Raw genomic sequence first — 16,505 nt, forward strand, 5'->3', positions numbered from 1 at the left:
TTTTTGAGATACTGAATTTTGGGTTTTCACTAGCTGTAAGCCATATTCATCAAAATTAAAATAAATAAATAATTTAAATATATCACTCCGTGTGTAATAAATCTATATAATATATACGTTTCAAACTTTTTGAGGATATTCAAATATTTTGAAATGAGATGCATATATATATATATATATGTATATACCATGTGTATATATATATCTATCTATATATATATATACAGTGGGTACGGAAAGTATTCAGACCCCCTTAAATTTTTCACTCTTTGTTATATTGCAGCCATTTGCTAAAATCATTTAAGTTCATTCTTCTTCCTCATGAATGTACACATAGCACCCCATACTGACATAAAAACACAGAATTGTTGACATTGTTGCAGATTTATTAAAAAAGAAAAACTGAAATATCACATGGTCCTAAGTATTCAGACCCTTTGCTCAGTATTTAGTAGAAGCCCCCTTTTGATCTAATACAGCCAGGAGTCTTTTTGGGAAAGATGCAACAAGTCTTTCACACCTGGATTTGGGGATCCTCTGCCATTCCTCCTTGCAGATCCTCTCCAGTTCTGTCAGGTTGGATGGTAAACGTTGGTGGACAGCCATTTTTAGATCTCTCCAGAGATGCTGGGTTTAAGTCAGGGCTCTGGCTGGGCCATTCAAGAACAGTCACGGAGTTGTTGTGAAGCCACTCCTTCGTTATTTTAGCTGTGTGCTTAGGGTCATTGTCTTGTTGGAAGGTAAACCTTCGGCCCAGTCTGAGGTCCAGAGCACTCTGGAGAAGGTTTTTGTCCAGGATATCCCTGTACTTGGCCGCATTCATCTTTCCCTCGATTGCAACCAGTCGTCCTGTCCCTGCAGCTGAAAAACACCCCCACAGCATGATGCTGCCACCACCATGCTTCACTGTTGGGACTGTATTGGACAGGTGATGAGCAGTGCCTGGTTTTCTCCACACATACCGCTTAGAATTAAGGCCAAAAAGTTCTATTTTGGTCTCATCCGACCAGAGAATCTTATTTCTCACCATCTTGAAGTCCTTCAGGTGTTTTTTAGCAAACTCCATGCAGGCTTTCACGTGTCTTACACTGAGGAGAGGCTTCCGTCGGGCCACTCTGCATAAAGCCCCGACTGGTGGAGGGCAGCAGTGATGGTTGACTTTCTACAACTTTCTCCCATCTCCTGACTGCATCTCTGGAGCTCAGCCACAGTGATCTTTGGGTTCTTCTTTACCTCTCTCACCAAGGCTCTTCTCCCCCAATAGCTCAGTTTGGCCGGACGGCCAGCTCTAGGAAGGGTTCTGGTCGTCCCAAACGTCTTCCATTTGAGGATTATGGAGGCCACTGTGCTCTTAGGAACCTTAAGTGCAGCAGAAATCTTTTTGTAACCTTGGCCAGATCTGTGCCTTGCCACAATTCTGTCTCTGAGCTCTTCAGGCAGTTCCTTTGACCTCATGATTCTCATTTGCTCTGACATGCATTGTGATCTGGAAGGTCTTATATAGACAGGTGTGTGGCTTTCCTAATCAAGTCCAATCAGTATAATCAAACACAGCTGGACTCAAATGAAGGTGTAGAACCATCTCAAGGATGATCAGAAGAAATGGAAAGCACCTGAGTTAAATATATGAGTGTCACAGCAAAGGGTCTGAATACTTAGGACCATGTGATATTTCAGTTTTCCTTTTTAATAAATCTGCAACAATGTCAACAATTCTGTGTTTTTCTGTCAGTATGGGGAGCTGTGTGTACATTCATGAGGAAGAAGAATGAACTTAAATCATTTTAGCAAATGGCTGCAATATAACAAAGAGTGAAAAATTTAAGGGGGTCTGAATACTTTCCGTACCCACTGTATTATATATATATATATATATATATATATATATATATATACACAGTGGGGATCGAAAGTTTGGGCACCCCAGGTAAAAATTTGTATTAATGTGCATAAAGAAGCCAAGGAAAGATGGAAAAATCTCCAAAAGGCATCAAATTACAGATTAGACATTCATATAATATGTCAACAAAAGTTAGATTTTATTTCCATCATTGACACTTTCAAAATTACAGAAAACAAAAAAATGGCGTCTGCAAAAGTTTGGGCACCCTGCAGAATTTATAGCATGCACTGCCCCCTTTGCAAGGCTGAGACCTGCCAGTGTCATGGATTGTTCTCAATCATCATCTGGGAAGACCAGGTGATGTCAATCTCAAAGGTTTTAAATGCCCAGACTCATCTGACCTTGCCCCAACAATCAGCACCATGGGATCTTCTAAGCAGTTGTCTAGAAAACTGAAAATAGTTGACGCTCACAAAGCTGGAGAAGGCTATAAGAAGATAGCAAAGCGTTTTCAGATGTCAATATCCTCTGTTCGGAATGTAATTAAGAAATGGCAGCTTTGGAAACCACAGCTTGGCATTGCATGCTATTATTAAGTTCATGACAGCGGCGGCTGGTGCCCAAATTTTTTTTTTTGGGGGGGGGGGGGGGGCGCAAACAGAAAAATGTAATAGGCATTGCTTTGCGGCAAAAAACGCTGTAAAAAATTGCGTGACTTTGAGGTCACAAAAGTATGAAAGGGGCCTTCAGTAATTAAGGTATAGTGTGCCCCCTTTCAATGCAGAGAGACCAGCGTGCCCCCTTTCAATGCAGAGACACCAGCGTGCCCCCCTTCAATGCAGAGAGACCAGCGTGCCCCCTTTCAATGCACAGTGACCAGCGTGCCCCCTTTCAATCCACAGTGACCAGCGTGCCCCCTTTCAATGCACAGTGACCAGCTTGCCCCTTTCAATGCACAGTGACCAGTGTGCCCCCTTCAAAACAGTGACCAGCGTGCCCCCTTCAATGCAGTGACCAGTGTGCCCCCTTCAATGCAGTGACCAGCGTGCCCCCTTCAATGCAGTGACCAGCGTACATGCCCCCTTCAATGCAGAGACCAGTGTACATGCCCCCTTCAATGTAGTGACCAGCGTACATGCCCCCTTCAATGCAGTGACCAGCGTGCCCCCTTCAATGCAGTGACCAGCGTACATGTCCCCTTCAATGCAGAGACCAGCGTACATGCCCCCTTCAATGTAGTGACCAGCGTACATGCCCCCTTCAATGCAGTGACCAGCGTACATGCCCCCTTCAATGCAGTGACCAGCGTACATGCCCCATTCAATGCAGTGACCAGCGTACATGCCCCCTTCAATGCAGAGACCAGAGTACATGCCCCCTTCAATGCAGTGACCAGCGTACATGCCCCTTTCAATGCAGTGACCAGCATACATGCCCCCTTCAATGCAGAGACCAGCGTGCATGCCCCCTTCAATGCAGAGACCAGCGTACATGCCCCCTTCAATGCAGTGACCAGCGTACATGCCCCCTTCAATGCAGTGACCAGCGTACATGCCCCCTTCAATGCAGTGACCAGCATACATGCCCCCTTCAATGCAGAGACCAGCGTGCGTGCCCCCTTCAATGCAGTGACCAGCATACATGCCCCCTTCAATGCAGAGACCAGCGTGCGTGCCCCCTTCAATGCAGTGACCAGCGTACATGCCCCCTTCAATGCAGAGACCAGCGTGCGTGCTTCCTTCAATGCAGTCACCAGCGTGCGTGCCCCCTTCAATGCAGTGACCAGCGTACATGCCCCCTTCAATGCAGAGACCAGCGTGGGTGCCCCTTCAATGCAGTGACCACCGTGCGTGCATGCCCCCTTCAATGCAGTGTGGCCCCCCCCCCCCAAGACCAGTGCACTTACCTGGAGCCCTGGAGTACGGGTGAGAGTATCCTACACACAGACACAGCAGCCCGTCTTCCCTCACACTGGCCAGTACAGATGTAGGAGGACGAGGACGACCCCTAAACCCAGGAACACTCAGCCGCAGCGGCGGCTTCTCTTCACTGTGTCCCCCGGCGGCACGCCTGCTCGAGTCCTCCTGCCTCCTCCACGGCCAATGGCATGGGGTTTGCCTTGCTGCCAATCAGGAACCTGGTATTATACCGGCTTCCTGATTGGCCAGGAGGAGGATCAGTGTGACAATAGCGAATTTTCATTCGCTATTGTCACACAATGGGTGGGCTGGGGGCGCACTGCTTTGCGCCCCGGGACCACCCTTTGCATCACCCTATTAGAGCCTCTGGCTCTAATCAGGTGATTTAAAAAAACAAAAAACATTAAGCTCCATGCGTCCGGCACCCTGCATGCAGATTAGGGGGCCTGGACATATGGATGGGGGGGGGGGGCGGCGCCCCTGCGCCCTCAATACACCGGCTGCCACTGGTTCATGACCTACCAGAACACCCAGATCCTTCTCCACTAGGGATTCTCCCAGTTGTACTCCACCTAGTATGTATGATGCATGCATATTCTTAGCCCTCAAGTGCATTACTTTACATTTATTAACTTTAAACCTCATTTGCCACATAGTTGCTAAATAAAAAAGTGAATTGAGGTCGGCTTGTAAATTGGAGACAGATCATTTATAAAGACATTTAAAAATAAGGGTCCCAACCAGGGCTTTTTTTCTCAGAAAATAGGTGCAGGAACTGATCCATGATGCCCTAACCCCCCCCCCCTTCCCCCCACACACACACACACCCACCCTCCAAACTGCACCAAATAGTGAGTGTGGTCGAATTTCACTAACAGTGAGAGTTAAGGGGGTCTTAAAGGGGCACTAAATGCCAGGAATGCATTTCGTGAAGAGTTCAGTGGCTTTTTTTGGGGGGGGGGAGGGGGTGTTACACACATAGTGCAGAGTTTAGGGTTGTGCTGCATACAGAGTGCAGAGTTTAGGGTTGTGCTACACAAAGAGTACAGAGTTTAGGGGTATGCTACACACAGAGTACAGAGTTCAGCTTTCTTCGACAGCTGCTTTTCTCTGCACCCCTAATCCACATCTCTTTTTCACCCCTCTTCAGGTCTGACCTCTGCATACAACCCTCCCTTCACTGCCTCTATCTTCTCCCCCCTCTTTAAAAGCTCCACCATCTTCCATGTCTTACTTTTTTGCTGTATTAAGCTGAAGCACCCAGCTGGCTCTAGTACCTCCCTACATACTGTAGATGGCTCTGCTTCTCTCTCACTTGCAGGGAGATCATCCAGTGGGATGTCAGCATCGATGTTCCACCCTGGGAACCTGCATCTCCCTAGTCCCCATCCTGAACTCAGTGGTAGCCGCTTAAGAGATCAGACCCGTGGGAGCCGTTGGGAGACAAGCTGTCACTTTTAAATACAGAAGCCGGACTTCTGTGTTTTTAAAAGTGATACTGGTGAGCATGGAGAAGAAGGCCTGAGCCAGAAGTGGTGGAACTGTGTTCCACCAAGTTCCAGCTGAAAAAAAGCCCTGGTCCAAGTTCCAGCTGAAAAAAAGCCCTGGTCCCAACATTACATCATTAACCACTACTCTATGAATTCTATCTTTTAGCCAGTTTTCTATCCATTTACATACTGATCTTCCCAAGCCTGTAGACTTTACCTTACACATTAGCCGTGTGTGGGGAACTGTGTCAAACGTTTTTGCAAAATCCAAGTATACCTCTGTCCAAGGTTTTACTTACTTACTCAGGTTTGTTTTGACAACGTCTGTCATTCATGAATCCATGCTGCCTGTTGCTTAAAATATTTATTTTCCAGCAAGAACTCATCTGTGTGATCTTTTACTAAACTCTCCAGTATATTCCCGACTATAGAAGTTATACTAACAGGCCTATAGTTACTTGGTAAAGACTTTGATCACTTTTTAAAATAGGTACCACTTTGGTTCTACACCAATCCAGTGGTACTATTCCAGTCCTTAACGAGTCCCTAAAAATTAAAAACAATGGCTTTAAAAAAAAAGAGCTCAATTTTTTTAGGATCCATGGGTGGATGCCATCTGGTCCAGGTGCTTTATCCAGGTGCTTTATCCAACTTTATTCTGTCTAAATATTTCTGTACCATATCACTAATTATTTTTGTTGCCCTTCTCTGGACTCTTTCCAATTCCAGCACATCCTTCCTGAGGACCGGTGCCCAGAACTGGACAGCATACTCCAGATGTGGCCGGACCAGAGTCTTGTAGAGAGGGAGAATAATCTCTTTATTTCTGGAGTGAATCCCCTTTTTTATACATCCCAGTATTCTGTTGGCTTTGCTTGCAGCGGCTTGGCATTGCATGCCACTGCCAAGCCTGTTGTCTACCAGTACCCCCAAGTCTTTTTCCATCCTAGACTCACCCAGAGGTTCCCCCCCCCCCCTAGTGAGTAGCTTGCTTTCCGGTCTCTGGCCCCCAAGTACATTACTTTACATTTTTCAACATTAAACCTCATCTGCCATTGCCCACCCCGTTATTTTGTTCAGGTCCGCTTGTAAGTTTTCCACATCCCGCATAGAAGATATTGGCAAGCTTAGTTTAGTATCATCCGCAAATACTGAGATTGTACTAGATATCCCCTCCTCTAGATCATTTATGAATAAATTAAACAGGATTGGTCCCAGGACAGAACCCTGGGGGACCCCACTTTCCACACCCGCCCAATCCAAGTACTCCCTATTAATCATCACCCTCTGGACTCTCCCCTGGAGCCAGTTCTCTATCCAGGTACTCACCTTATGGTCCATACCTACCTTCCTTAGTTTGTACAGTAAGCGTTTGTGGGGAACGGTGTCAAAGGCCTTTGCAAAGTCCAGATACACCACATCCACAGGCTTTCCTTTATCTAGGTGGCAGCTCACTTCATCGTAGAAGGTTAATAGATTGGTTTGGCAAGAACGATTTTTCATAAATCCATGCTGATTACTACTAATAATACAGTTTTCATTACTAAAGTCTTGTATGTGGTCCCTTAACATCCCCTCCAAAATCTTGCAGACTACAGATGTTAGGCTGACCGGCCTATAGTTACCCGGGATACACCTCGGCCCCTTTTTAAATATTGGTACCACGTTGGCTTTTTTCCAATCAGCTGGCACCATACCCATATGTAAACTATCCTTAAAGATCAAGAATAATGGTCTGGCAATCACCTGGCTGAGCTCTTTAAGAACCCTCGGGTGCAAGCCATCCGGTCCCGGTGATTTATTTATGTTAAGTTTCTCTAGTTTAGTTCTAAGTCTATCTTCTGTTAGCCATGGCAGCCCTTCCTGAGGTGTGTTGTTTAGTTCGGCCTTACAAGCTGGGTTAGTGTAGCCTCTTGATTCTTTTGTGAAGACCGAAGAGAAGAAATTATTTAACACTTCCGCCTTATCTCTGTCCTCAGTGGCCATATTTCCTTTGTCATCTTTTATGGGGCCAATGTGTTCTGGCCTCGCTTTCTTACTGTTTATATACTTAAAGAATTTCTTGGGGTTCTTTTTACTCTCCTCCGCTATATGTCGCTCGTGTTCTATTTTAGCTGCCCTGATTTCGTCTTTACATTTCTTATTAAACTCTTTGTAATGCTTAAATGCTGCCAATGACCCCTCAGTCTTGTATTTTTTTTACTCTAGGTAACTATCGAAGGAAGACTGTAAACATATGAAATAGGTAAAAATTGTATTGAATCTTACTTGGTCCTTGTGACTTGTTCTTAGGTCTTCCTCTACAAATCCAAGTGATGGCAGTGGTTATATGGGAGAACAGAACAAATGGAGGAGGAAGCACTGGCTTGCCTTGATAAAACATGATCACATTATAGCGCTGGAATTTCCACAGGTGATTTGACATTGCTTGACATTCGAAGTACACATTGCTATGGGACACAAAGGACACACCACCCTGTCAATCTTTCACACAGAAACTGATTATATGCAAAAAAGTAATTAAATAAGAGACAAGTTGATAGATAAGGAAATAATGTGAGATACACACACACATATACAGATTTATTAACCCCTGGGAATAATCAGTATTTCAGTATGTGTGGCTATAAAGGGAACCCTGCTGGTAGCCTTACTCCTTTTTAGGTTCCTGAGTTCAGATTTTTTGTCTTTTAATTTTCCTGTAAAAACATGTTTACTGGGCAAAGAAGTTGCATATACAAAAGATTTCTCTTTTCTTCATTTCCGAGGAACAACACTGTCATTGGCACAAAAAGTAAAGAAGAATCTCTACAGTGGGGGCAATCAACACCTGGCAGAATTTCTATCCCTTTCTTTCCATTTCTAAAACTAAAAAAAATACTGTGTCTGGAGTTCCACTTTAACTATGCAACCAAATAACATTTTACTTACTTGAAAATAGCAATGAGAAGATTAACCATGATAATGTATTGAACAAAAACATAAACAGCTTGAAGATATCCATTCAGCCAGCTTCCTGTGCCGCAGAGATGTGGTGCAACTGTGTCATTGGCACACACTTGGAAAATGAAAAAAAAACCAAAACATAGAATTACATAAAATATATTCAGTGCAGTAGCATCTTTACCCTTACTATTTGCCAATATGGAAAGACAAAAACAAAGCTATTGGCATGTCTTTTTCTATCTTTTTCTTGTGAATAGACTACCATGAACAGGCTTAAAGAGGGTGCCTTGCCGGGGCCCTGTGGCTTACGCATGTATTTGCAAATGTGTGCAACCAAACGCCTGTTTTTAATGCATACTGTTGGACAGGTCAATTTGGTTGGTCGCAGGCTTTTTTTTTATATGCGTTGCCTTTCCAATGCTCCTTGCTGCAGAGACCAGTTACAGGTGGGGGCAGTAACCACTTGTTTGTACTATGAATTGTATTGCCAGGCAACGCACTGACACATTTGCTGCCATAGTGCTATGGGCTGGGTGTCCAGTGTGCCCCTGTGCCTTTAGGGAGGGATGGGCTCCCTCCAGGTTTATCTGCCCTACATCTGTCCATCTAAATGCATGTGCTTCCATTGTTGGAGACTCACAGAAATTAGAGTTAGGTCCACAGAAAATGGGGTGCCTTGCCAGTGCTCTGTGGCTTCCGCATGTATTTCAAATGTGTGCAACTAAACCTCTGTTTTTGATGCATACTGTTGGACAGGTCAATTCATTTGGTCGCAGGCTGGTCAGTAAGTTGAGCTTGGAAATGTCTTTGTTTTTTTTTGTTTTTTTATATGCGTTGCCTTTCCAATGCTCCTTGCTGCATTGACCAGTTACAGGCTGGGGCAGTAACTACTTGTTTGTACGTTAAAGGATTAATTAACCTTTGGAACATGTTAAACGTTCCACCCGTATTTAGGGTGTAACAAGAAATAAGTTCTGGCTCCTGCCTCCTCTCCCCCAATCTGCCCCTCCCTGTGATGGTGGGAGGGGGGAACCTCTCCCCACACCCACTGTCATCATTTAAACCTGCTTGGCGGGGCGGGGCTCCGCCCACATGTTCATGTCATTCATTCACAGAGTTCTTGGAATGAACTACATGTACCAATGGCCATTGCAGTCAATAGATTGTAGTTCTCAGTGTACTGCGAGTGCATTGGTGAGTGCTCTTGTAGTTCATTGATTTTTTCCTGCATTCAGTAACTGCTTGCCCATACGGGAGGTATGGGTAGACATTGTACTGAGGGTCTGCAGGAGCCTGGCATTGGACCTATGTTCTGCTGATCAGGGGTGCAATGCTTTACAGGCTCCAGTGTAAACAAAAAAGAATAAATGCAAATTGTTTTACCTGCTTTTGCAGGGATGTGCATTGCGCATTTATTATTTTTTCATAAAAGATGAACTTATCCTTTAACCACTTAAGCCCCGGAGGATTTGGCTGCTAAAGGACCAGGGGTTTTTTTGCGATTTTTTACTGCGTGACTTTAACGGACAATTGCGCGGTCGTGCGACGCTGTACCTAAACGAATTTGACGTCCTTTTTTTCTCACAAACAGAGCTTTCTTTTGGTGCTATTTGATCACCTGTGCGATTTTTTGATCACGCGCTATAAACAAAAAAAGAGCGTAAATTTTGCAAAAATAACAATATTTTTCACATTTTTTTATATGAAATTCCCCAAAAAAAAAAGTAAAACTCAAAATTTTTTAACATTTTTCGGCCAATTTGTTTTATGCTACCTATGTTTGGTAAAAAAAAATCGCAAAAAGCGTATTTTGATTGGTTTGCGCAAAAGTTATCGCGTTTACTAACAAAGGGAAAGATTTTTGTCATTTTTGGTGTTTTTTTTTTAACGCGTAATGGCGGCGATCTGCGATTTTTTTTTCGGTACTGCGACATTGCGGCGGACAGATCGGACCCTTGACTGACATTTTTGACACTTTTGGGGGTACCAGTGACATTACTGCAGTAATCAGTGCTATACATATGCACTGTTACTGCAAAAATGACACTGGCAGGGAAGGGGTTAACTTTATTGGACAGGGAGGGGTTAAGTGTGTCCTAGGGGCGTGATTCTAACTGTGCAGGGACATTCCTATTGGTGTAAAAGCAAAGATCAACCGTTCTACATAGTAGAACGGACAGATCTTCACTTTTACACAGGGAGAACTGACAGGCAGCTTGTTTACACAAGCTGCTCTGTCTTTCTCCCTTCACAGGAGCGATCGCAGTGTGACTGGCGGACATCGAGTCCGCCGGTCACACGCACTGACTTGTCTGTGAACGAGCCGCGGCGGGCGCCCGCCCGCAATAGGCTCGCAAGTCAGTGACAGGCGAGTGACGTACCGATATGTGACTCTGCCTGGCCGGGGCTGACCGCCGCAGTATATAGTCGTGCGGCGGTCGGCAACCGGTTAAACGCTATCTGTTGAATGCTTGCAACAATCATTTCCAATTGTAAACTAGATTTGAACACTGTTTGACCTAACAAAGGGCTACAGATTGAGAAGTGTTGTATTTTAATTCAGCATTGTATAGTAACGAAAAGAAGCTCAGCCTGTCCTTGGAACAGGTTCACTCTGAGATTGTCCACAAATGCCTACACTCTGCCATGAGGCCTTCTCCTCAGAAACATCAAAAAGGTAAGAAATATTTATAAGCATTATTAGGTATGCTGTGTGAATGAGAACACATAACAAACATATATTGGAATTTTCTCAAATATGACTACAAAAGTAGAAATCTGTCTCCTGCTGGGTGTAAATTGTAGGCACAACCCCCTTCTTTTGCAAAGCTCCTTAATTTCCTGGTGGTGTCAAGGCAGCCCAACATAGTGATGAGCCAATAGCAAAGTACTGTATATGATGAATGATTGGCCAATAGCAACCTCTTCCCTTTGTTGATAGATACTGGACTTACCATCAATTTCATAAGCAAACATTTCACCAAACATCATCCAGTATGGCCGAAATACAATAGCCTGAGCAAGAGCCCAAGAAGGCTCCTCGTGGGGGAAAAGAATTCCTTGCTTTGGGACACCAAAGGCTACCACAACAATCCCCATTATAACAATAATGAAAAACATTTTTGATACCTAAAAAAAAAGAAATTGATTGTGAACAAAAGCTTGCTTAGTGAAATATATGCAGCACTATATATAGGCTTAAGAAACCTAATAATTTGACATTTTCTGACTGTACTAATCTGAGAACCCAAGGATTAGAAATTAGTTTGCAGAATTCTTAAATCTGTTCTAGCTGCAAGGCAACCACCAAATGTATCTAAAAGCTAATAACAAAATTGAAAGGACTAACACAAATTAACTATCACTCATACACAGATAAGCAGGCATCTAGTGTTAAGCTGGCCAAAAACAGCTCGAATTGGCAGCAATTTGAGCAGTGGGCCGTCCTGTAAACAGCAACCACCTCAACAAACTTTGATAAAAAATTAAAATTGAAGGGTGGAAATTTGGCAGTTCAACAGTGATTGCATCCTATCAAATGAAAGCTGTGTCTATCTGAATACAATAGGAAAGAGTCTTCCATTCACTTTAGCATGGATGGAGGAATCAAAGCTTATGGCTAGTCTTAGATTGACAGCCCTGTGCACGGAAAAAGAAATCCTGATTGGTCAGAGTTCTGACCCTTCTCTTCCCAGGCTAAGTAATGCTGCGCAGGGAATTAGAGGAAGCTAATATATGTATAGATTTGGAATTTGTTTAAAACATAACCAAATTAAAGAGTATTAATCTCTCCTTCTGAAAGTCCTCATTGTCTGGCTGTTATGCTGATCTTATGGCTTCATTGACCCAGAACAAATACACATGTAGGGGTCTTCTACTGTCTGAGTTTGTAAATATATTACGTATGCACTTCCTGCCCTTGGGTCGTTGGCTTTGAAACCTTAGGAGAAGGAGAAAGAATCCCTCCTGTTTACAGAGGCCCTGTCCTGAGTGGTAGCACTGCCACTTTTTTTTTTATTAAACCCACTCTTCCATTTAGTGAAGGTTCTGCTTCTCCTATTTACCTACAGGTTTAGCACGATATCCTGTTTGGGGAGAGCCATTTGGCATACCCCTCCCCCCTAAAAAAAAGGGCTACACACAGTTCAGGAGTTAGTACTTCCCTAGTTGGTTATTTCTTCTGGCTTAGTAATTGAATTCAGAGAGGGACAGGGGGCCAGCATTTTCAGGAGGTCAGCAATGGTAGCAACGGTTCATAATAACTCAGTATAGCAAAATAATAGACCATATAGGCTTACCATTTTTGTCAATATAAAAACGTAGAGGCCAGCATCTTGATTCACATTTAATAAATCCATCAACCTCACAAACCAAAAGATTGTGTTGAGACAGTAGATTATTCTTCCAGATTCAAAAATTAAATCCTCTCTAGAGATGCCGTCAGGTATATTTCTAGAGCCAAATCTTAGACCAAAACCGATGAGGAATGTTAAAATTCCCAAGAATTCACTAATATTCAAATTACTGCTGAAATGTGTTTTAAGCTTCTGGCTTATTTTTCCAGCCTCTGAAATGAAGATCTGCAATGAAAAGAACAAAAGGTTTAGCAGGGCTAAGTTAAGATGGGTATAAACGCAGAGAAGTCACAGATCTCCCCCACTGAGCTATTTTATTTTAACAGTTGGGAGTCCCATTGTCACAGAGTACACACATCAGTGCAGTAGCCATTGACTGCAGTGGCTGATCGAATGCTGGTTTTCTTCAGCATGACTATTCAACAAATGCCAGTTGTTAAGCTGGCTACACAATTTTTATACAATTTTCTTTTGATTTTGTCCAACTTTCCTTTAGATTTACCAAAACCATATAATATGAGGCCAAACCTAAACACTTTCAAATTGTATGCAATCACGCAGACCCTTGCACTGCATAGTTGAAGGTAAATCTAAAGGAAATTGAGCAACAAAAATTGTATAATGTGTAGCCAGCTTTAGACTATTTTTTGTTGAACAGAGCGGAGACACACATTGAAATTTGACCAGTTCCCAGCTGAACCAGCCACATTTCTATACATGTATACCCTGCTTTCGTTTCATTAGTGGTATAGAAATGGGTAATGTTGGTCAGTAACATAGAACAATTAGTCACAGATTACCCTCATAGATCTAATGGTTTGTCATACATGGTTCAAATTTCAACCGATTTAGCCCTCTTCAGCACCACCTGCCTCTGCAAAAAACAATTGTTCAAATAACTTTTGTGCAAGGAGCCAGGCGGAAAATTTTCAGCCAAACAATGACTGCATCCAATCCGATGCAGCCACTGTTCAAGTATTCTGGCAGCTGCTGATGCCAGCTCTCGGATTACAATAGCCAGCAGGGTAGGTTTGTCCATCTGCTCTGTTTACTGCGGATATAGGAATCTGTTACATTACATCTGTAAGTGTATGGTCAGCTAAACAGAAGTGATGAAAGATGACTACTGTCCGAATGCCACTGGAGATCGTTTGTATTCTTGGTGCAACGCTACAGGACCCAAATGAAAGTGTATCTAAACTCAAGAACAATAATTTAAGATATTGTAGCTTACTGGTCCTTAGATTTGGTGAATACATGTGTTTTCTTTTTTAAGCTTTATATTTTGTTTGGTGATCCTGCTAGTAATATACTTTTCTGTCCTAGAGTGACAATCTTCGCTCAATGTACTGTATCTCAGGAGCAGCATTGTCACCCTAAAGTAGGAATTGTATTGGTTATTGTATCTCTAGTTCTTCATATTATGGGGAGAAGTGCTCTGTAGTCCACATTTCCTTATAACATTGGTAGAGATAATGTATCACTGAACACCGCTGGATTTCTGGCAGGAGTATAAAGTATTTTTGCAGTTTGCAAACAGATAAAAAAAACGATAAAATAAAAACTTCAAAAGGGGACAAATAAAAGACGTTGAAGTGAAAGTTCAGTTAAAGGCTTACTAAGGCTAAACCTGCTCCCACCCTTATTCTAAGACTAGTCTATCTATCCTGTGAAAGAAAGGTGCTTATACTTACCTATTCTGAAGTTGTTCCATTCACATGATCAGGACCCAGTGCAGGATTCCGGGGGGGGGGGGGGGACAGATCGCCGACAACAGCTGCAAAGGCCTGTGACGCGATGTCACCCATTGGCATACTATGGGGTAACCGTTGTCCACTGCCCCTCCTCTACATTGAAGCCTGTGCTGGGACACAATCATGTGACCGGACCAGAGCTGCTTCAGAATAGGTAAATATACGCGTCTGAGAATGGGGGTGGGAGTAGGTTGGTTTATCCTTAATTCGATTTTGACTGAACTTCCATTTTAACTGATAGGATTTAAATACACTTTAATAAGTTATAGCACAATTTTGACTAGTTACTACATAAGAAGCCAGTAGGAAAGTAAAAATGTAGGTGATGATACGGCTTTGGACCTAATTTTATTAAGTGGGTCAAACTTCTATATAGCGCCCCGGTAGCTAGGGTCCTGGCCAACGGCTGGCAGTCGACCGCCTTCCCTTTATCCCGTGGCACTCGACAGGGGTGCCCCCTCTCCCCCCTGCTGTATGCCCTGGCCGTGGAACCCCTGGCGATGGCCATTAGAGCACATCCCGGGATTCGTGGCCTACGTAAGGGACCGCTGGAGGAGAAAATCAGCATGTATGCTGATGACACTTTGTTATATTTGGAAGATTTTCGAGAATCCCTGCTCACAGCCCTTTCTTTAATTGAACGGTACGGACGATTCTCCGGTTTTCAGATAAACTGGGATAAGTCACAAATTCTCCCGCTTGACGAGAGCCCGCAGGCGATCGCCCCTGCAAACCCGGCTCTACAATGTGTATCCCGCATTAAATACTTAGGGATTCAAGTGACAGCTAGCTCAGCAGATTATGTCCCGGATAACGTTCAACCCTTGTTCCCTCTGCTTAAAGCTAAAATTCAAGTATGGTCCAAATTACCTCTGGGAGTGATGGGTAGAGTCAATTTAATTAAAATGATTCTCCTTCCCAAAATTCTCTATGTTGTATGGCACTCTCCTATATATCTGCCACTCAGGCTGTTTAAGTAGATGGAATCACTCCTCAAGACCTTTGTTTGGGGTGCTAACCGGCACAAGATCTCCTGGCGCAAACTCAAGAATCCTACAAATCTAGGGGGGTTGGCCCTGCCGGATTTTAATCTGTACTATCTGGCAGCTCAGTTGTCCCAGTTCTTTCACATAGATAAAACGGATAGAGAACGCTTCTTGACCCTGCTCTGCCCTGGGTGGGCTCATCCCCTCGGGGACCCCCTCCTAGTTATCCTTAGGGGCGTCAGGGGCTCGCCGGAGCCCCTGTGCCCCAGATCTCTTCTATATCACTATTGTCGGATCTGGGAGGTGGTAGCGTCCAGGCTTCGGTGCCCTCCATTCCACGCATTCACCCCTCTGTGGCATAATAGTACATTGCGTGAGTTCCTCTCCATCCCTGACCTGTCGGTATGGAGTGGGAGGGGTATTCTTCTCCTTAGCCATATCTCCACGACCACAGGTCTACGGTCTTATGAGACCCTGCGAGACCAGTTTGCGCTCCAGGGCCCCATGCACTACAGATACTTACAGCTCTCCCATGCCTATAGATCTCAATTCCCTGGCGGCCCTCCTGAGATAGAATCGGTTACCACCCTTGAGATTGTTAAAAGCACAGAACCCAGTCACCTCATTTCCATGTTCTACTCTGAGCTTCACACACCTTCCTCGACCACTTTAGCTTTCGCACTTAAGACCCGCTGGGAGCGCAATGTGGGGGCCATGGAGGATGAGGAATGGGAGGATGCCCTGGAGACGTGCCGCAGAGTGTCGCCAAAACTGTCGGATCGCCTAACCCAGACCTTTATAATACACCAGGCTTATCTCACCCCACTTAGACTGTCCAAATATCACCCTGACTTGGTCCCCTCTTGTCCTATGTGCGGAGACCCTGATGCTTCCTTCTTTCATCTAATGTGGAGCTGTCCCCAATTACAGACTCTATGGCAACAAGTAGTCACATTTCTGCATGACAAAATGGGGTCTCCTCTACAGCTCTCTCCTAAGGAGTGTCTCCTGGGGGTCTATCCGGATGGAGAGATGCCCAAATCCACTGTCATATTTCTTCAGGAAACTTTGTTTATAGCACGTAAATTGATAGCCAGGCGGTGGATGAGACCTACTCCTCCTACTCTAGGATTGTGGATTAAGGAAATTAATAGTGTCATCCCATTTCATAAACTTTTATATAAACATAGGGGGTGCCCTCAGAAGTTCAAC

At 44.1% G+C, this 16,505-nt stretch overlaps 1 protein-coding gene across 1 annotated transcript in view; it reads right to left on the reverse strand.

Moving 5' to 3' along the window:
- Nucleotides 1-16,505, reverse strand: part of LOC309553122 (transient receptor potential cation channel subfamily M member 7-like) — a 184,132-nt gene that overhangs the window by 48,568 nt on the left and 119,059 nt on the right. The window contains exons 21-24 of the mRNA XM_082254018.1: nucleotides 12,497-12,778; nucleotides 11,153-11,327; nucleotides 8,184-8,310; nucleotides 7,521-7,702 (exon numbers count right to left, since the gene is read on the reverse strand). Coding sequence (XP_082110144.1) covers nucleotides 7,521-7,702; nucleotides 8,184-8,310; nucleotides 11,153-11,327; nucleotides 12,497-12,778 — 766 coding nt within the window. The remainder of the gene's footprint in view (nucleotides 1-7,520; nucleotides 7,703-8,183; nucleotides 8,311-11,152; nucleotides 11,328-12,496; nucleotides 12,779-16,505) is intronic.

Source organism: Pelophylax lessonae, assembly GCF_965119305.1.
Source record: "Pelophylax lessonae genome assembly, chromosome: 4".
In the NCBI taxonomy this organism is placed as follows: domain Eukaryota; kingdom Metazoa; phylum Chordata; class Amphibia; order Anura; family Ranidae; genus Pelophylax; species Pelophylax lessonae.